General features: G+C 36.3%; 1 protein-coding gene across 1 annotated transcript in view; it reads right to left on the bottom strand.

Annotated features, from left to right (window-relative positions):
* NCAM2 (neural cell adhesion molecule 2) overlaps nucleotides 1-22,624 on the bottom strand; it is a 281,879-nt gene that overhangs the window by 87,201 nt on the left and 172,054 nt on the right. The window contains exon 8 of the mRNA XM_069870620.1: nucleotides 16,169-16,314. Coding sequence (XP_069726721.1) covers nucleotides 16,169-16,314 — 146 coding nt within the window. The remainder of the gene's footprint in view (nucleotides 1-16,168; nucleotides 16,315-22,624) is intronic.

Raw genomic sequence — 22,624 nt, 5'->3', positions numbered from 1 at the left:
CTCTGAATTGGTAAAAATTAGTAACTAAGACCACTTAGTTATGTCTTATGTCATTTCTAATCCTGAAAATTTTATTTTCATTATTCCTTTAAAAAAGGAAAGAGAACAATTATGAAGTTACTAGTAAACATTTTACAGTACAGAATATTTATATATGAAACATTTTTGGTCTTGGGAGAGATTTCTTGAGATAATTAAAATGAGATTTCTTTAAAACAAAATATTAAATAATTTTCTAAATTCTGATACATATATTGCAAGTACTTTGTATGACATAGTTAATAACAGCATTATTTATCAGTGGATAGTTTTCTTCTTTTTAAAAACATCGAGTATGTAATACAATGGTATATCTACATTACTTGTACCTAAAATGTACATATGGTTCAGCAATTTTATTTTTGATTTTAACTTGATGAGAAATATTTTCCTAAGAAGTCACATTTGAAACTGTGAAAAGACATATGCTGAAACAACTTGTGACTATGAATCACAGATACAGTACTAAATACTCTATTAGTGACTCATTAACAGCTGCCCCACCAAAGCACTAAGGTAGCCCTATACAACAGGCAGTAGTAGCAGCAAAGCAAAGGTAGTTGGAGAAAAAATATTCTCTTTTTTATTGTATATTACAAACCTACAATGAGGAGCCAATTTTTTTATTAGGAGATTCTCCTTGTACAATGGAAACTGCTTTTCTTGAAAATATATTGACCTATAACTGTAATAACACATGGTTTCATTATGATTTTAAAAATTAGATCAGAGTAGTCAGTCAGTTCAATTTTCTGTTTCTAGTAACAGGTAGTTAGAAGCATAGACGAAAAAGAAAAAAAAAAGAATTAAATTATATATACATATTCCAAACAGTAATTCTTCACTCTGAAAAACAAGCACGTGTTTGTTACACATTTTGGGTAACATGGTCAACAGGATTCCTATAAAAAGAGTTAAAATTATTTATAACCCTCACTGAAGTCACCAGAAATATTACTACATAAGTATAAAATTTGCTGTGCTATTTTGAATTTGATAACAAAGGAAAATTTTGACTGTTCAATACTAATCCCAAATATTGTAATTCACTGTATAATACACTACGTATTTCACTGCAATTAATTCCATACATTCAATTCCAAAGCACAGAGTGCTAACTGATGTTTAAACCCTCCCCACCAAAAAATACCCCAACATAATGAAAATAAGCAAAGTTCCTTAAAATTAAATAGGTTTTACAGTAAATTCTAAATTGATATGTACACGTACGGTCTGTACTCAAAATAACTTTCTTATGTTATTATGTATGAGATAAAAATATTTTATTATAGTATGGATGTCATAATATATCTTAGGTTTATAGTTAGGGCAAAATCCCAACTTAATAAGCACAGCAAATGACAGGAGATTTTCGTTATTATATTGTCTATTCTCACCATAAATATATAATAACAAGAATTTCGAGAGCGATCCACCGAGTTACGTGAAGTATACAAAACTAAATAAAACATAAAACACTTGTAGGCAAGACAATATTGCCCAAATGATCATAAAAATACACATTTAATAAAGGTAATATCTACTTTTTCAAAATAGTCTGAAAATTATTACAATAATCTCTTCGAAATTTCTTATAAAGTAATGCAAAATATATAATAAGGTTTTTTTCTGTTGCATTGCTCAGAATGCTTTTTGTCCTGTGGCTTCTTCATGAAAAATTTAAGAAGTCTTGTTCTCTGATTCTATTCTGAAGACAGATTACTGTACAATTTCATTAATTTTTCTGCAAGCATAGTGCAATACGTTAATACAAATAAACTGTCAGACATTCCTGAAAACAGAAGAAAACAAGAGTGCAATTGTTGACCAAGAATATATAAATGAATACACAAATAAATAAATGTATAAAAACATACATACATAAACAAAAGAAAATATTTTGAAACAGTTGCCCATGCCTAGAGAGGATTGCCAGAATAGCATGGAGATTAACATATGCAAATGAAAAATGCAAGACATTATGATGAATTTTCACACAGACTTCAGAAATACTAGTGTGATTGTATTATATTGCTCTATGCTTTCATTAGGTTAATAAAGATCGGGGTAAGTAAGCCAAGGTTGTATTATGACATAAAAAGTACAATAACAGTGCAGTCACTCTGAAGCACAGCTAAGAATAAAAGTTAAGAACACAGCAGAGACACAGAAGTTGACTATGACAAAGAGCAACGAAGAAGCTGGGACAAAAAATTAATATGCAGTGTTAGCCTGAAGCAAACACTGAAACCATGCTAGTTATATTTTTCCATTCTTTTAAAGGGCATTATCAAAACCAGAATATGCCAACAAAGCAAGAGCCTACATTCATACTGATCCACAAAGGAAGTCTTCTTCTTATCTAACTTTGAACAGCAAATACACAATACCAAACAGAAGCAGGTCTGTGATGATCAGAACTCTATAACCCTTGGTGAAATCTTTCTGAGGCTTATTTCTCTCCTGCACTAAGCATGGAAACCACACATTAGCACCATGTCTGGCACTGTACCACACCTAAACAGGAAGAGGGAGCACACATGGGAACATGAAGTACACTGCACCTAAAGTCCTCAGTAGAAATCCCCACCAGAAAAAAAAAACAAACCTGCCACTGGTGAAAAATCAAAATAGAGGTTGATTGTTTATAAATTAAAAATGTCAGTAACTCTTGAGTTTGTCTGAAATAATAATAATGGACACTTCTTAAACTGGATTTTTTTTCCTTTCAAAAGTTACAAGGGAGAAATGTAACACATGTACAAGGGTGTCTTCTGCTAGATTAATAAGTCCATGTGCTTTTATGTCTTAGAATTATAAAAACTACAAACATAGACAAAACAAAAACCTAGATGACAGTCTCTGGAGTTCAATACCCGTGATGCTCTGAATTACTGTGTACAACTGCGAAGTATGAAAAGCTTGTGACATCTGAAAACATACATGGTCAACATATTTCCATACAGATATAAATATTGCTGTAGAAAGATCAGTGGGCAAGTATGTTAACAGGTGCTTTTGCTCTAAGACATTGGAAGGATAATTTCAATAAACAAACCACTGTGTTTTCTGAAAATGCTAATGGCAAGGTCTTCAAAAGTTACCTTTCCATGGCATTTTGGAAATCATAATAAAATCTTAAGAAATCCAAATATTTTCATCATTAATATTAATCAGAGAATTTAACAGAATTCATAAATAAAAGTGGGGTTTGGGAGGTTTTGGTGGTGGTTCCTCACACCCAGCGCCCCATCTCATCACCAGCATAAAGCTATATCACAAGTCAGAAACCTTCAACAGAGACTTTGATGGGTATAGCTGCCTTTGTTACTTTATCTACATGAACTCCACATTCCCTAAATTAAGAATTTAACTTTTTAACTTTTGTTTTGAATATTGCCATTCTCAAAGAAAACAGAACTTTTCTATACAGGTCTCCAAGTAAAATTATACATAATGACGACTCTGAAGTATCAAAAAGTTGACTTGTGAAAGAAAAAAAAAACAAATAGTGACAATTTTCCACACTTAATATTCATACTCAGAATTTATGTAATTTAACCCTAATGAATTCATAAAATGGGAGCTATTTCATCACTTGAGATTAATTCTACAGATTCTACAAAATTATGTATGTTTTATTCTGATTAAAATCTTGCCATGCTATATGTTTTATTCTACTACCTGAGTTTTTCTGTCATGCTTTTGCTTCCTGAACTTCTCACATGATTTGTAGTTCCACACATGGTTATTCCCAAAATATTATTACCCATTGATGCTGACCTCACTAGTCAATGCACATCTCCAAAATCATGTTCCAGAGCTCCCAAGGGAGTACCAGAATGATGATAACAGCGTACTAAAAGGGCTCCGCATGCTGAGGAGTTATGCAGTTTTCAGAGTATGATTGTTAGAGAAAAAAGGGATGTGATGAGAGTACAACATCCACAAAGAGACAAGAACAGCTTTTGGGGCAGAATAACTTATTCAGGTACCATGTAGTGTTCAATCTGCACAATTCCACTGACATTGTAGTTCAAAAAGTGTAATTTCGCAGGAGGGGAGAATTAGTCGATTATGATGCTTAGAAATTGATATTCTTTTTCAATTGTAGAAAGCTGTACTTGGGGAGAGGTGGATGATGTGATGAGTGGTTGAGTTTGATTTATCAACCATTTATCCAACTCCCACAGAGGAACTGTAGCACCAAATGAGATGAATTTCTATGCCTGCCAAAACATGCATTTTGAGTTGGCTGAAAGCAAGAGTGGAAGGTGAGAACAGATGCAGAAATTAGTGACTTGTTTGTAGCTGGATTTTGATAATATTACTTGGATGGTTAGAGCAGCTGTGACTCTGTTGATTATCTTCCCTGTTTACTGTTTTGCTGACAAAGTACTCCATCATCCCTTGAAGACCAAGTGCAAGACTACAAGCAAAAAATCCCTGCATTAAAAACGTAGAGAAGTTGAATACCTCTATTTGTTTTTCTTCTAATGCTTAAAGCTTATTGGTGATCACAGTGCTATTACTCTCCATTTGTTACAACAATGCTCATCAGTCTTGCATGTCACACATTACCAAATGTGTCTTCTGATATCTTGTGTTCTTTAGTGCCATTTTGGATGTGCATTGCACATGTTAACAACATAAAAGATGAAGAAACAGTAGCTTAGAATTGAGACTGTTGTCTCTTTTTATAAAACATGGCGCAACATGCTCAAAAATGTATTTGTGAGAACATGTAACTTGGTCCAAAGGACCTGCTGCAGATGTACGTGGCAGAAGATCGTCATACTCGGGGAAGAGCAGGAACTCAGAAAAAAAACCCCAAAAAACCAAAAAAAACCCCAACAACTGTTTGAATTTTATGCCTAGCTCTTCATTCTTCAGATCAAACTGTCAAACAGAACCAATGCATGATGTCGTCTTGGGGATGTGTTCCGAGTATGCATCACTGAATTTTCAAGGAGAAAACAAATACTGATCAACGGAATCGTCATGATTAAAAATTTTTTTTGAAAGCCTTCTGATTTTGGGTTCTGTTGGTATCCATATGAAAGGAAAACTTCAGATCACACACTTCAGGCTGATGTTTCTTATATGTGAGATTTAAGCAGGTCAGAATTGTTTATGAAACTGTTCCTTGAGGCAGCATGAAAGATAAGAATTTCTACAACCTGACATGATGATACTAAATGATGATAAAATTCCAGAAGTCTATTAAAATTAAGTGACCAGCAATTCCTAGTCTGAAAATCTACCTTTGATGATGAGAAAAGGCTGTTAGTCACAACAGCCATCATCGTGTAGAAGCTGATGGAAGCTCCCTTCTGGATTATGGATGGTATATTCACAATATTTCCCATTCTCTTCAGGTAAATGTATTTTATCCATGCACCTGTTGGAGACAGCAGAAAATTCCAGAGTATTGCTACGTGCATATGCCTTAATGTCCATTGAATCAGAATAATGCTACAGCAGTGTCTTGGACTTCAATGATTTTTACAGAAGACCTCGTGATTCTTTTAGAACTGCAGCTCATTAAATATATATCTCAGCATGCTGAAAACTCCTGAATTTTTTTCCACAAGAAAGAAATTATTGAAGAAACTATTGTTTGTAGATCTATAGTGTAACACCACGGAAGTCACAAAAAATTATTCTTGAAGAAAAAAAAAAAGTTGTTTTGATTTTCTGTTCATCTGCAGAGATAGTAGTTTTAAAGAATTCAGATTGGAAACAGTAGCAGTTTCTATGCAGCTTATTAAAAATGTATTCTTGAAAGTTTCATATAACTTTTAGAAATTATGAACTGATATTTGTTTGATTCATGCTGACATTTCTTTCAAACTAAAGTTGTTATGTAATGAGATGACACAGGATATCCATTACAGCAAGCCCACTTACTAAGACATGAAATAGAAAACTGAACTTCTTTCCTTGATTGGTTTTCACTCACAAAAGAACACAAAAGAAAAATAACAGAGAAAATATAATGATCAGCCATACAATATTGCTTCCACTAAAGATGCAAATCACAAGAAATAAATGGTTGATGGTTATTAATGGCAAAAATATTAGTATTGTATGAAAAAAAGCTTGTAAAGGAAAACAAGCATTATTGTTTGTCATAAAAAATAACAATAGTAACAACAATGAGTATTTATAATGGGAATATTATAACTGTAATCGTTACATATGTACTTTGCAATCAGAAATCCTGATTCACTCAAAAATACTGTATTTAATGCTTTTATTCCTAAGATTTTTGCCGATCTAAAACTACTCCAGCACTGCTATGATACCATTAACATGGGTGACACAGATGGATTCAGACCAGCAAAATTCCCAGGAATAAGATCATTTAAATACAACATTCTTATTCAATACAGGCCTCATACAGAACAGTCACTAAAAATAATGATTTAGCTATAAAATTATGTCTTACTTTAGACAATCAAATCTTACTGTAACTTGATTCTTTGGATAAATGAGAATGAGACACAGGTGATTATAAATCTTTAAAACGCTGGTGAGGCATTAGTAACTTCAGCGGAAGCAGGAGTCACAATGGGAAGACTAGCATAAGCATAGGGCTCAAACACGTATCAGTATGGGATCTAGGATGGCTCAGACTTAAAACACTAACTGTGATATGCCAGAATTTATTCTTCAGTGATTACTCAATCTCTGTGCATGTAAATAAGAATAATCACTGCTAAATATATACAGCACCAGTAGCAACAAATATGGCTATTTTCATTAAGAAATTCAACCTGGTCCTATTTCTGAACCTAATTTGGGTTAGTTCAAATCTGAATTAAATAATACTTCAGCTGTAGAAATAACAGGTACAGTGACATTATACCACCGAGATACACCAAACTGCTCATACAGAACGATTTATAAAACTCCGAACAGAGGAAACATGAAGAACAAGGATCCCATCTTTCCCTCAGGCAGGGATTGTAGCCCAGTAAGTATGATTCTCCTATTACTAGTAAAGGTTCTGCATTGTTCCAGCAGTGCAGAGTGTTGAGAATTGCCAGAGGTTGCCTTGGTCTAAGGTGATTTCAATTTGCTTTGATTGCAAGTCCCTAGTTATCACGTAATTACGTGAATTTGTTTCTACTTAGTTCTGTACTAAGCACTATGTATGGCAAAGGTCTAACCAACAAACATTAGCTCTTTATCTTAATTGGGACTGGAAGAGACAGTTTTGTAACTTTATTAACTAACAAGTGAAAACAGTAAAAAAAAAAATAAAAAGGAAAAGAAAAAGAAAAAGAAACCAAAACAATTTGTAGATGGAAACCCATGAAGTCAAAGCATGTACATGAACAGCAATACAAAATGGACAAAAATAACACCAAGTCGACCCAAGGCAGGGAAAGAAGCATAGTTTTGGTTTGTTTTCTTTTTAAGGGGTTGGGGTGGGAGGTTAAATCATTTGCATTTTGTCTTGGAGAATAATTTAGATTGCTAATAAATTGTCAACACTTCTCTACCTTTTTGTTATTCTTTTCTTATTAAGAAAAATAAACACTGTAAACCTCAGGTCTTAGGAGGATACTGGAAGGGTCACTATAATAATGACAAGAAAACTAGGAACCTTAAGTATAAAAAAAATTATGGTATTTTATGGTATCTTTTTCCCCTGTATTACTTAAGATAACTTGGATTAATGTGTTCATATAATTGTAACTGGACTAAGAACAATTATTTATTTTATTTAAACTGATAAATCAGTACTTGGACTGATAAAATTTCGGATAAACACAGGTTGTATGCCCCTCTTGCTCACAAAACTCTTCTATAATAATATAAAGTAACCTTCCAAAGACAACTACTCCAAGAATCTCAAACTGAGCTTAATGCATGTATACATTTATTTAATTTTCATAGAATTTAGGTTCAAGCCATGACACAGTTTAGCAGGAATAGCTGATGTGGTGAAGGTATACAGTTATCTACCACAGAACAGCCTATACAAAGCTGCACAACATGCATTATTTGGAGCATAAAAAAAAAAAAAAAAAAAAAAAAAAAGGAGGGTTTGTTCAGTAGTTGCATGCAGCTTGGGATCCTTTCCAGTTTTCTGTAAAGCTGATAAATATCTTATCAAACTTACTACAGCTAGAAAGAGATACGAAGTCTGCCTGGAAATTGGGATAAGGTGGAGCCCTACGTGGTGATATATAAGCAACAAGGCTTTCTTAGTTGAAGGAAAGGCATGGGAAGCCAGAAATGTATAGCTTGAGACATGAGGAACAGGGGAATTGCCTGCAAGAGGATACAGATCCAGACCTTGCAAATCAAAAAAGGCTTGCTCACAGACCCTGTAGGGTTTTGTAACTGAAGAAACAACAGGAAATTATTGTAGTAGCAAGCTAAATGGCAAAATGGAGCTAACCTGGACATACCTGAAAGAGCAAAGAATATTTGTTCTCAAATAGTATTATTTAATCGGTACAATTGAACTATATATGTTTCTAAATTTATGTACCAATATAAATAAAAGATTATGCTGAATATATCAGTCCAATCGAGTGGAAACTATTATGAAAAAAGATGTGCTGGTAGTAGAGTCTGAAACAACTTGGAAAGCAGAGATTGCAACATGGCAGCACAAAAAAAGCCCATGTATTATTCTGTTATGAAAACATCAGTGAGAAATGAAACCCTAAAACCAATGTACAGCTTATTTTCAGCTGGCTTACAGAATTTCCTACTCAAATGTTCAATTAAGGAAACTCTATATATTATTAAATTAAATTATCTGAAGTTATGCATAGTACATTTTTGAAGAAACAGATCTGTAACAACACATAAACTGAAGAGACTATGTGGATAAATTAATCACAGCTAAAAAATTAGTCCCAGCTCTACAATTCTCAGGTATGTAGGCAAATTGGGACGAAAGATGGAGGCCTGGAGGAAGGTAATTGGTTTATTCATGAGGAAGGAAAGGGAAGAGAGGAGTGAGGAAAAGAAGTGTTAGAAACAGCCCTGCAAACACCAGGGTGGGAGAATAAGGTGAGCTCTAAGCACCTGAGGAGAGTTTCTCCTGCAGGTTGTGGAGAAGACAATTGTGAAGCAGGTTGTCCCCCTGCAGCTCATGGAGATCCAAGGTAGAGCGGACACCCACTGCAGTTCATGGAAGACCCCACGCTGCAGCAGCTGGGCATGCTCTGAAGAAAGTTGCAGCATGTGGAGGACCCGCTACAAATCAGGCTCCTGGCAGGACATGTGGCCCCTGGGGGACACACGCTGGAGCAGTCTGTTCCTGAAGGACTGTGCTCCGTGGAAAAGGTGTCTACTGGAGCAGTTCTTTAAGAACTGCAGCCTTAGAGAAGGATGTACATTGATGTAGAGGAGACCGTGGGCAGCAAATGGTCTCTTGGTAGGCTGCTGGTAGGGTAAAGAGTTTTCTTTTTCTTGCGCAGCTACTACTTTCCAAGGTCTTATTGAAGAAACCAATTTTGAAGTTATTGAAGTTACCAATAAAATTGTCTAAAAAATACATTTGCTAAAGATATCACATGAGCAAAAAATCACAATTTAATATTTTGACATTTGCTACAAGATGAATGATGCATGTATAATGTTTTTTTGACAACACAATTTCATTTTAACAAATATGATGATAAAACTAATAAAGACAAAAGGACTAATCTGTTTCTATAAATCTGTACATTTTCATACAGAATTTTTAAAGATTTTTTTTTTTTAATGTGGTTAGGACATATCTGTTAATACAATGACCTATGAGTTCAGGATTTCTTAAAGAATATCCGTGGATTTTAAAGCTCTTAGAGTCTTAATTTTAAATGCCTAGATTATCAGTTATGCTCATTTCCAATGAGTTTCCACAGTACCTACAAAATGCACCATTTCTGAAGCCTCAGGTGAATGTCCCGTAGAATATCAGTGAACGCTACCAAATGACTCTACTCTATAAAGTGTGGCTGTATCGCTTGATGCATCTATCAGGAAAAAGCTAATATTGGAAGGGAAAGAAATGACATTTCTAAGTTTGTGTGGCTTTATTTCAGCCAGTAAATGCAGAACTACAACCTACAGAAACTACCTAAAAGAATCTACTTTGTGTATAGTTAGTGCATAAGCAAGTGGATACAAGCTAACTGCATACAGTCTTACCACTCCAAAGTCAGTCTTCCTACTAAAAAGCTATCACCACCCAAAACTGTTTGCTCTACTTTCACCTTCTACTTAATTGAAGAGCTTGTCTCAAATCCATATTAGTGTGGCTGAACATGCCATGGAGGAGATGGAGAAGCCCCAAACATATGCAGATTTCTACGGATCAGATGACTGGTGGGAGTATACTATTAGGTGCTCATACGTGCTTCATGATTTGCTTATGTCTAAGGGTATAAATCTGCATATCCTCAACAGTACTAATTGCCTGACATTTAAGGCCAGACTCTTCCATTCTACTCACTCTCAAGTCCATTTACTTACCTCCTCCTTCCACTCACAGTATTCTTACTCTTCTCTTTTAAAGCCTGAACATGAGAAGCCCACCATAATTCACTTTAGGTTTAAAAAGAAAAAAAACAACAAAAAAACAAACAAACTTCGATGCCGGATTGAATTGTTTGCAGAGTGTCTCATTTGCATAATCAGACACAATTGAAGCTGGCTACATAAACTGTTTGGTCTGCAGGCCTATGCTAATATTACAACAACAAATATATTCTATGATATCGTAAGTAGAAGCTGTTCACAAAAACATGCAGGTGAAACTGGTTATAACAATTTTGTCCAATAAGACAAAAAGACTTGTCCCTTACATTTTTCCAACTATTCAAATAAGAAAACTTCCTGACAATAATTTACAAAGACTGGGATTTGCACAGCTCAGAAAAATATAGAAATCTCCTGGAGAAAGTTAAAATACACTAGATAGATATATCTATGTTTCCTGTTTTGGAGTGAATAATTTCAAATAAAGATGTGATCCTTGTTGAGCAAGAACGTAACAGGGTTCTCATTATCTCAAAAGAAAGGCAAATCAATTTGCTGACACTGCAACACTACTACTTTTTGTGCAGTGACAACAGCATACACAAGCAGTAAAAAAAAAAAAAAATCATATTCTTTTTATTAACATCTGTAAGCTGAAGCGAAGTTAACAGGCTTGGGGAAAAGCAGAGCTGACCTTTCAAAGAAAGAGACAAAACCCCAAATCCTTCACCTTTGCCTATTGCCTGATCATGAAAATTATGAAAAACACTGCAATCTCAAAACAGATATGACTTGCATACTGATGTAAAGTGAATTCAAACTCTGAAATTAATTTAATTATTGGTCCGAGCTCTGCAATATTTAGAAACAATGTCATACGAAGTTTGATGGGGACACCACTGCATTGGTAGCTAGATGGAAGGAAGCAGAATCAAACTGTTACTGTAGTCTTTATTATAAAGTTAAAGATTAGGGACTTTTATACTTGTGGACAGAATAAGAATAGCATAAGGTATTTCAAAGACATTTGGTGAATCTGTAACAAATATATTTATATATATAATACAGTATCATTTCATATATCTTAAATCCAATATCCAAGTTGCAAATTCTCATTCTTTGGGGTTTTTTGGTTATTTGGTTGGGTTTTTGGGTTTTTTTTTTACTTTTTTTTTGTGAACCAGTAAACCCACACATGAAACATTATCAAAACTGAGCATCAGACAACTGGACCATGACCTCTGCACTGACTTCTTTCATTCATTTTACGCGTTTGGATCATAAATTCTTAAGGGTAAAGATTGTCTTTTTGGACACATGCTGCTTACAGTGGAGCTGCTATTACATATCAAACCCCATCTGTTATTGTCATTTGTATTCTATAACTGGGTTTGAAATGGTAATTAGAAACAGCATTGGTCAGCTTTCATATTTCTGGTGGAATTAGACACTAGAAAGTAGAGCATGAAACTCTGCCCTCACACTTCTGCAGAATGCACAGGAATCAATGACATTTTTGCATCACAGAGTCAGGATATGGTCTCCTTCAGGAATGTGTGTAGATACGCTTATGCATGTCCAAAATCTATTTTATAAGTGATTACAGCAAATCAAATCCAATCACTACCCTTCTTTCTGTTCTACAAAAAACAACTCTCCTCTTGCTTCCTCTTTTTACTGGGAAAAGAGCCAGGGCTGCAGGATGCAAAGGTCTGTAGGAACATGCCATTTTGAATCACAGCTGAAAGGGACACGGCCAGGTTGGCTCATCAGTGAAAGGACACACAATGCTGGGGAGTCAGAAGCACACAGGGCAGAGTGCATGCACCAAGCAGAGAGTTTTGGCTTGACTCTGCAACAGCAGATGAAGCTCTGTCTTGGACTAATCCTCAATTTCCATTTTCAGACCTTTAAGGGCAAATTAAACACCTTCTGTCATGCATAATCATTCATCTACTCAGGCTTATCCACTCTCATGTATGTATGAGTTATAAACCCATAAAAGGATTACAGAAGTCATCTAATGCGACCTCCTGGAAAACTTCCCATTTAAACTTTAAAAAGAGGGCAGAAGAAGGGGAATCATGCCTTTATTTCAAATTCGCAGTGAAAAAGGGACCACAGACTGTGTGGCAGATTGTTCCAAAGGCTAACTGATAAAAGGAGTGAGGAAAAGGCTTCTTTATTTCTCGTTTGAACTCACTTGGCTTCAACTTTCAAATACACTCTTCTGATGTACTAAAAACCTTTATCAAAGCTATGTTTTCTTAAGAGATAATTACAGCTTTCTTACTCATTAATATTATCCTCCTTAAGTCTAGTATGGTTATTTCTTTGATCTATGACTTTGGTGCATATTTTCGGGTTTGGGTTTGGGTTTTTTTTCACTTAATAATTTCAAAATTAGGAAATGTTATGTCCTGTATGTCCTGGTTAAAAGATCTATCTATTATTTGAAAGAAAACATTTTAAATCCATGCAGGCCAAGAATGATCTCATATTAAGCTTTCTATTTTTTCTATATGAGGTAGATGATCTTTAAGGTCCCTTTCAACTCGAACTATTCTATGATTCTATGATTCTATGGTTGCACTTTAGCAAAACAAGAATAACATGAATGAGGAGCTGCATACTAGAAGTAATAAAATGATAATTAAAAAGTAAGAACAACACTGTGTTTATAATATTATTATGCTAATATTACATTTAAAGCAGTTCTTCCTTCTTCTATGGAAAAAGAAATCATCAAAGATATACGTAATTCACCAGAACATTGGATAAAGTACAGTCTATATCAAAAAACATTTAAAACTGGTAAAAGAATTGAAAGATTAATTCTCTGATAAATTTTTGCATTTATGCAAGTATGTCTAATGATTGAACATTAACTAAAAAGCTATCAGATGTAAGTAATAATTTCAGTTTTAGACTATGTTACAAATGCTACTCCAAATTTTCCTCAATCCAGCTTTTCTCTTTCTGTGTGCAAAAATTGCTGTGCTATTCAACAATTATTAAATAATTTAATCACTGCCAGTTTTGTTCCCTAAACACCTAATTTGGTAGGAAAACACAAGCCAAGACTTTGGTACCCTAGAGCTGGAGGACCACAGGGCAAACACAGCAGCATATTTTATAGCTCAAGAATAGTATTTCAGAACATTTATTCAACATTCAGCAAAAACTCTCCCATGGGCAACAGACATAGAGTTCTTTCATTGGCAAGAACAGAAGGCAACCATAGAACTGCATTCATTTTCATTCTTTTTTTATCTTCCACGTACAGTACCTCAGCACACTAGTAAAAACGCAATATACGTTTCAGTTTGGTTGTCAGTATCATTCTGCCGAACTACAGTTCAAAAAAAGCTACACTAACACATCTAGATGGTTTACCATCTGCAGTTTGAATTGAGAATGTAACACTGTAACTATATAGCCACTAGATAAATTTCAGATTTCAACTGCACCAATATTTTTTAGCTAGTTTCTGCAATTTGCTTTCATGTTCAATTTCTGATGTAACAAAATTATTTTAGGAACATTCCAAACATAAAGGAAAAGCTACATTTGTAACCTTTGAACCAGGTACAGTCTTTGTGGGTCAGAAAGATGACCTTTGACTTGAAATATTTAAGGAGGATACAAACTGTTCTGTTTTAATGCAAAACTATTAGAGAAAAACTATGATATAAATACTGTTATGCTGCTCCAAATTTGAAATCACAGAGCAGAAAAATTATAGACAGAACCTCACATAAAATGCCTCAATTCCAGGAAAGGTTAACTTGGAGACTAGACCACACTAGACATTTTCCTTCAGGACATAAGTAATGGAAGTAGATAATTCCTTAATCATAGAATCAAAGAATCATAGAATCATAGAATAACTAGGTTGGAAGAGACCCACCGGATCATCGAGTCCAACCATTCCTATCAAACACTAAACCATGCCCCTTAGCACCTCGTCCACCCGTGCCTTAAACACCTCCAGGGAAGGTGACTCAACCACCTCCCTGGGCAGCCTGTGCCAGTGCCCAATGACCCTTTCTGTAAAGAATTTTTTCCTAATGTCCAGCCTAAACCTCCCCTGGCGGAGCTTGAGGCCATTCCCTCTTGTCCTGTCCCCTGTCACTTGGGAGAAGAGGCCAGTACCCTCCTCTCCACAACCTCCTTTCAGGTAGTTATAGAGAGCAATAAGGTCTCCCCTCAGCCTCCTCTTCTCCAGGCTAAACAACCCCAGCTCTCTCAGCCGCTCCTCATAAGGCCTGTTCTCCAGCCCCCTCACCAGCTCTGTTGCTCTTCTCTGGACTCGTTCCAGAGCCTCAACATCCTTCTTGTGGTGAGGGGCCCAGAACTGAACACAGGATTTGAGGAGCGGTCTCACCAGTGCCGAGTACAGAGGGAGAATAACCTCCCTGGACCTGATGGTCACACCGTTTCTGATACAAGCCAAGATGCCATTGGCCTTCTTGGCCACCTGGGCACACTGCTGGCTCATATTCAGTTGGCTGTCAATCAACACCCCCAGGTCCATCTCCTCCAGGCAGCTTTCTAGCCAGACTTCTCCTAGTCTGTAGCACTGCATAGGGTTGTTGTGCCCCAAGTGCTGGAATACAGCAATTTAATAATAAATAGCAATGTCCTATAAACTGTGTGACTTACTATGTATCTAACTCTCTCATTGGCATGATTATTGTATAGTTATATCAAGTTTGATTTTTTTAAGCAATAGCTATGAATATGCAAACATACACAAATAGTCTGTCTGTTTTGCCTATTTTGCGTATTTTGTCTATTTTTGTCTGGAGTAAAAAATCTGAATTAGCCAGCCAGAAAGATGGTATTTCCTATTTCAATCAGCACAGAAAAATTCTGCAGTTCAAGTAAGAAAATTAAGAAGAAAATACTTGTTCAAATATTAAAAGAAAATTATTTTAAATAAAGGAAAAGAGCTCTGTAGATACATCTTGTTATCTGCACGGTTAAGAATAACATTACACCACCATTCGCTTTTGCTTTCACCATTCCATCTAATTACAGCTCTTGTTCCCACAGAAACTGACTTTCTTAATTGTCATACTATAATCTTTCTTTACTCAATTTACTTTTGTAATATAATATGAACTTTGGGGAAAAAAATGGGAAAATGGACTAAACTTGTACTGATAAACTACTTGCTCCATGTGAGGAAAAATATAAGAAAAGAGAAGATAGGAATAAAAATAAAACATCACAAGTAGGAAGTAAAGTATTCTAAAGTGTTCAGAATTTCTTATTTCAGATTTCTAGAAGCTCTACTGCATTTTGAGAAATACCGGACAGAGTCTAAACGCAGATGGGCTAGGTGTAGCCTTTATGAATAAGATGAAATTGAAACACTTATATAAGGATTATGTATGAAACTTTAGGCCCAATGAAGTAAATTACCTTTCAGTACTTTAATTGCTTTTCCCTTTTTCTTTTACTTTAAAATTTAGTATCTCTACATCTCTCTCATTACTTTGAAAAGCAGTAATTCCTTTCACTGCCAGAGGAATCTAGAATTCTTCTATCTCTAAATTAGTTTTCTATTTACAAAAACATTAGCCAAGCAATACATATTTAGATATTTTAGACATTAAAGGCTGATTACCTTGTCACCTTCGGAGAAAGTTACTCCATCAATGGCCCTTTTCCAAGTAATCTCTGGGATAGGTTCTCCTTCTGCTTCACAGACGAGGGTAGCTTTCCCATTTTCAAAAGTGGTTTCATTTTTAAGTTGTGTTATTTGAGGCTGTACTGTTAAAAACACAAATTACATTACTCATGCTGCACAAAGAGTGTCCTGTCAAAATCTATATTTTAAAGAGCATTCATGTTGTTTACATAGGATTAATTAAAGGTTTAATGTTACTTTCTATTAGAACAAACAACCTTTCTGACTTCAAGTTGCACAACAACCATTTCTGTATATCTGATGACTTGGTCTCCTGGTTCAGCATGGCTGACTCTCCCAGGTCTGCCTGCTCCATCACTGGGGTACTGTTGGATGGCTCCTGACTGACAGGCTCTTGCCCTGGTGTCTGTGTTCACGTGCTTTGCTCCTGCCTTACTGTCTTTTAGGGACCAGCTAGCCCTTACTGCTTGCTGACACTTCAGGAATGAAGTGAAGATTCCACATTTCCATGATCCTCCTCCACCTGATCAGGAATAACTCCATGTACCAGCGCAGGCTGAGGGCAACCTGAATGGAAAGCAGTTCTGCAGAGAAAGCCCAGAGGGTCCTGGTTAACAAGAAGTTGACTATAAGCCAGCAATGTGCCCTTCAGTAGAGAAGGTTCTGGGAATCTTAGTCATGTGTATAAATACCCGATAGCAGTGAGTACTGATAGATCCAGAATCTTCTCAGTGGTGCCTGGTGGCAGGTCAAGAAACAATTGGCACCAACTGAAATGCAGGAAACTATATTTAAAAAGAGGAAACTCCTTTTTTTTTATTTTTTTATTTTTTTTAACTGAGAGGGTGGTTCAACACCAGATCAAGCTGGCCAGGAGACTGTGGAGTATCCTTCCCTGAAAATTTTAAAAACTTGACTAGACATGTTCTTGAGACATCTGATCTGAGAAAGCGGTTGGTCTAGACAGTCTTCAGAGGTGCCTCCCTGCGTCAGGCATTCTTTGATTTTATGAAAATAACTGTTTATTGTCAAATAAAAGTTATTTGGGAAAAATACAAAATTATATGTATACAGTGGGACTGAGTACACTCTCAGCAAGTTTGCTGACCAAACGGTGTGATGCAGTCAACATGCTGAAGGGAAGGGATGCCATCTGACGGGATCTTGACAGGCTTGAGAGGTGGGCTTCATGAGCTTCAACAAGGCCAAGTGCAAGGTCCTGCGTCTGGGTTCAGGGAATCCAAAGTACTGAAATAAAGGCTGGGCAGAGTGGGCAGAGCATGGAGCGAGAGTAGCCATGAAGAGAAGGACTTAGGTGTGCTGGTGTGTGAGGAGCTCAGCATGAGCTGGCAATGTTTGCTTGCAGCCCAGAAAGTCAGCAACATTCTATGCTGCATCAAAATACGTGTGACCAGCAGGTTGAGGGAGGTGATTCTCCCCCTCTACTACACTCTCATGAGACCTCACCTGGGGTACTGCATTCAGTTCTCGAGTTCTCAGCAGAGGAAGGACATTGATCTGTTAGAGCAAGTCCAGAGGAGGGGCACGAAGGTGATCAGAGGGCTGGAGCACTGGTCATACAAGGACAGACTGAGGGAGTTGAGTTTGTTTAGCCTAGAGAAGAGAAGGCTGTGGGGAGACCTTAGAGCAGCCTTCCAGAAATTAAAGGAGGCCTACAAGAAAGCTGGGAAGGGGCTCTTAAACAGGGGGTGCAGTGACAGGATGAGAAGTAAATGGTTTTAAGCTTAAAGAGCAGAGATTCAAGGTATTCTATGGTTCTATGAAATATATACATTACACAAATTATTGAAGTTAACAAAATCTCCTGAAAACAAACACTTTGTTGTGGTATTAACAGTATTAAGAACTGCAGAGTCATCTTTGCAAAGCTATTAATCCTTACTGAGTAAATACGTGATAAAATACAAATTCTGGACTTTGTTTGAATTCTTCATATCTTTCCACTTCATAGCCACTAGTACACAGGAACTACAGCTCTAAATCTGTACCATACTCTGTCAGGTTATTTACATATGTAATAAAATTTCTGGTTGCACCTGAACATTTTTATTTAGAGGACTTATCTGTACAATGACATACAAGAAGTCTGTTGTAGAACTGTTACTATCTTCTATTGCATTTAACTATCTTCATACAAAATGTTTTGGCCCTATATGTTGACTCATATACAACCATTAATCCGTTTCTCTGAACCCATCTACTTTACACATTGAATGCAACACACATCCTACTTAAAAACCTAGCATGCAATCACATAATAAAAATATGATTCAATACATTTATATGCAAAAAAGTACAGCATGAGTAAATTTAACATTGGCAGCCCTTAACATTGACTTTGTAAACTTTAAGGATATTTGTTGAAAGCAATATATTTTCCTGAGTTTTGCTTTTGAGGAAACAATACTACAGTATACTCTATGAAGCTGAAAATAAACAGAGAGGTAACCTATTTTCTAATTGGGTTAGAAAAGTATGTCCTACAAAGAAAAGTAGCATGGGCTTATGTTAGTGGATCCAAAAGGGTACCAGAATCATTTCGGTTGGAAGAGACTCCAGGAGGTCATTTTGATCAACCCTCTCAAGAACACAATGCCAACAGACCCTGTTCAGACAAGACTGATCAAGGATTTTTTGAGTACTATCGTGAAATATGCCAAGAACAGAGCCTGCACGGCCCTTCTCAGCGGCCTGTTGCAGTGTCTGACTGCCTTATGGTGAAGAATGTTTGCCTTATGTCTAGTCTCTTTTTTCAGTTTATGACCACTATTTCTTTTACAGCCATCGCCTCACAGCTGCTGCATTCAGCAGTACCAAAAGAAATAATAAAATCAGATTCAAACTTGCTGTATCAAGATACAACACCTACCTCTCTTTTATCCATTTCAACCACACTATTCTTGGAGTCATTTCTCATTCCTTATCTCCATACTCCTTCTGTTGCTTGTCTACTGTCTGTTCACCCTTGACTATCACAAATACTCTGTGTATTTACTGCATAGAGACGAAAAACAGGTAATATTTTACCTAACAAAGCACTGCACTAGCATCCTGCTTCATTAAGATATAATCTATGGTGAGTAACATTGTGCAGAAAAAAAATAACAAACCAAAACCCTGAGTAATCAAGGGCTCTTGAAATGTCAACTGGATCCAGTTTACTGGATGCAGTAGAAGATAATAAGCAAAAGCACCATACCAGGATATCAATTTGGCTCAGAAAAGCTGAAACTCTCCTCAATAGTATAAAAGGGATGCAATTTTAAAAACTACAAGAAAGAATTTGAGGTAAAAGATAACCATGTTAGACCTCAACATTATCTCAGTCATTACTCTCACTTTAGGGATCATCCAAATGGCTATGAAATATTCTGTCTTGGGTAATAGAGATCCTCTATTTCTATAGCCATATCTCCTGGTCACAATGTAATTGGTTCTTTCCTTTCTTTCTTTTGATATAATACCATCCCTGGAAACAAGGAAAGAGATACAGCAAATATATTCATAAAAAAAAAAAGAATCACACATATTATTTTATGTTAGAAATTTGCAAAACCTGCAATTACATTATTTCCATCAGAACAAGAGGATTATACATCTGGCTGCGACAAACAACATGATCTTCTGAAGAATATGCATGTACTATGACATATAACAAATACTCTAATTTTTAATCTTAGACTTGTATTCTAAATTTCTTTAAGGACTTTTTCAAACAGACCACAAGTTTCAGCTTGACATTTTAGACATGAGCAGCTGACATTTAAAGGAATAAACACTGATTAATCATCAAATATATCTAGCTGACAGTTACTACTATGAAGACAAAGAGAGCTAAAATCGTGGATATTATTTAATTGCTTCATTTTTGCAGGACACAAGTCATAACTTGTTATTGACTAAAAATGTTTATACTGTCTGACTAATTTTTAATGATATTTTTGACACTGGAAAATATTAGAATATTTTTGCGTACAGGACAATAACAGCATTTATCGGAGACTTACAAGATTAGTTGTACTTGTTTTGAATGGCAAGGGCTTGGTATTGTGGGCCGCAAGGCTGCTTCTGTGAGAAGCTGCTGGAAGCTTCCCCCATGACTGATAGTGCCAATGCCAGCCAGCTCCAGGACAGACTCACCACTCACCACTATGTAACTCTGTGATTACGTATTTAAGAAGGGGAAACGTGCTGCACAATAGCAGCTGGGAGAGAGGAGTGAGAGTATGTGAAAGAAACAACTCTGGAGAGTTGTTCTTCTCAGTGAAGAAGGAGGGGGAGGAAGTTCTCCGGGCACCAGAGCAGAGATTCCCTTGCAGCCTGTGCTGAAGACCATCGTGAGGGAAGCTGTCCCCCTGCAGCCCATGAAGCTAAATGGTGGAGCAGTTATCTACCTGCAGCCCATGGAGAACCCCATGCTGGAGCAGGTGGATATGCCCAAAGAAGTCTGTGACCTTGTAGAAAGCCCATGCTGAGGCAGGCTCCTGGACAGACCTGTGGATCCACAGATAGAGAGTAGCCCATGCCTGAGCAGGTTTTCTGGCAGTACATGAAACCCCATGGGGGACCCATGCTGGAGCAGTCTGTTCCTGAAGGACTGTGCCCCATGGAAAGGACCCATACAATTTGTGGAGGACTGTCTCCTGTGCGAGTGACCTCATGCTGGAAGAGTGTGAGGAGGAAGGAGTGATAAAAACAACGTGCAATGAACTGACCACAATTTCCATTCCATACCTGCCTGCACTGCTTGGAATTTGCTTGCAAACTGCCCTGGCAAGTACGAAAGAAATGAAAATACAGGGTCCTGTAAGTCATGAAGCCTCCCGGACTTTGCTGGTTTCCTCAGTTAAAAATATTGAAATATTTGTACCATAATGTGCTTTAAAAATTGTAGACTGAATGACCTGACTAAAATGAAAGAAGGATTCAATATAGAAAGGGGTTACACTCAAACTTCACTAAAATTATTTTATTTGGAAGGAAAAGAATTGCTCTTTACTAGACATGCATTTTTTAAATATTAAGAGTGATGCTGTCAAATAAAGAAAAAACATATACTCATTGTAAAGTTTGCACTATGAACAGAGAGGGTTGGTGCTGTTCTCTGACATTTCCTCAATAAAGAAATTTCTTTCAAACTACTTCCTTGCTTTCAGACAAGGACAATACCTATTTAACAGAACATTTAAGCTCATTGCTGTGTACCTCAGAGCCTCCCCAAAAGGGTTAAGAAGAACAGGGATAGGAATCTGAGGTTCTAGTTTTGCTATTCGTTGCTTACAACTGATGTTTCTGGAAAAGGTACATGATTTATGGAATTCAGAGTTCTGCCAGTATTCTTTGATAAAGGAGGTTCACCAGACTTGGGAAGCATCACGTATATAAACCTTAAGATAGTCCTGATTATATTGCATGAAAAGAACTGCTTCAAACACCTTATTATTAGACTAACATGGATTTACTGGCAAGAGGCTTAGTATATGTCTGTATCACTGCCTGATAGGATCTCTTCATTACTATGACACATCAGGAATCATACTCTTACGCTATCTTCCTGCATAGCCACACTTGTACCAGGCAGTAAAACTGCAGGTGTTAGATGGCACAAAGATGGGCACATCCATTCAGAAGTGCAGAGTACTAGAAATTTCAAATGCTGAATGCCATAATGTTACCGTATCTTTATTGCATAAGAGTTACATCACTGTTATTACAAGTTTCAACGCTGCAAGAACCCTGTTGCAGTAGAAACAATAGCCGTTGCCCCGAGAACTTTGCATTGTAAAATGAAATTCAAGATAGCAGGCAGGTAAGACAAGCAAGCTTGTGGAGTAGGAAAGAAAAATGTAACTTAATAGGTTATTTTAACAAAAACTGGCTGATTCTGTACTATTTTAGCTATGATAATCAGCCATCTGCCCTGTCATTTTCAGATGGGTTTTTTTAATAAATTTAAGGTGAAGATAAGTATAATAAGTTGTTGGCTGTTTAACCTGTGCAAAAGAGACAAAAGAAAAAGTAAAGTTCTTTGTAGGAGAAAATACAATAACTCTGCCCAACATTTTCAGACTGAAAGTAGAGGCGTGCTTTGTAAAGAAAACATTAAACTAAAATCACAATAGCTTTAGTGATTACAAATAAGGTAATAGGCTTAATATATGATACTATTCCCTAAAGTCAAACTAACAGTACACAGATTATTATAATCTAACTTAAGTACATCCAATAGTAAAGCACAGAGGAAAAATAACTCTAAATTGACATACTCAATGATGTGTTCTAAATTACCTATAACCACCCAGGAAAGAGATCTGGGAGACACTGCAGATTGTTCTGTGGAAACACCAGTTCAGTACTTGGGGAGAGACAGAGAGGTGAACATAACGTGAGAAAATACACCAAGATCAAAGC

Source organism: Phaenicophaeus curvirostris, chromosome 1 (assembly GCF_032191515.1).
Source record: "Phaenicophaeus curvirostris isolate KB17595 chromosome 1, BPBGC_Pcur_1.0, whole genome shotgun sequence".
In the NCBI taxonomy this organism is placed as follows: domain Eukaryota; kingdom Metazoa; phylum Chordata; class Aves; order Cuculiformes; family Cuculidae; genus Phaenicophaeus; species Phaenicophaeus curvirostris.
Note: the sequence above shows the minus strand (reverse complement) of the source record. Positions and strands in the feature narration are given on the sequence as shown.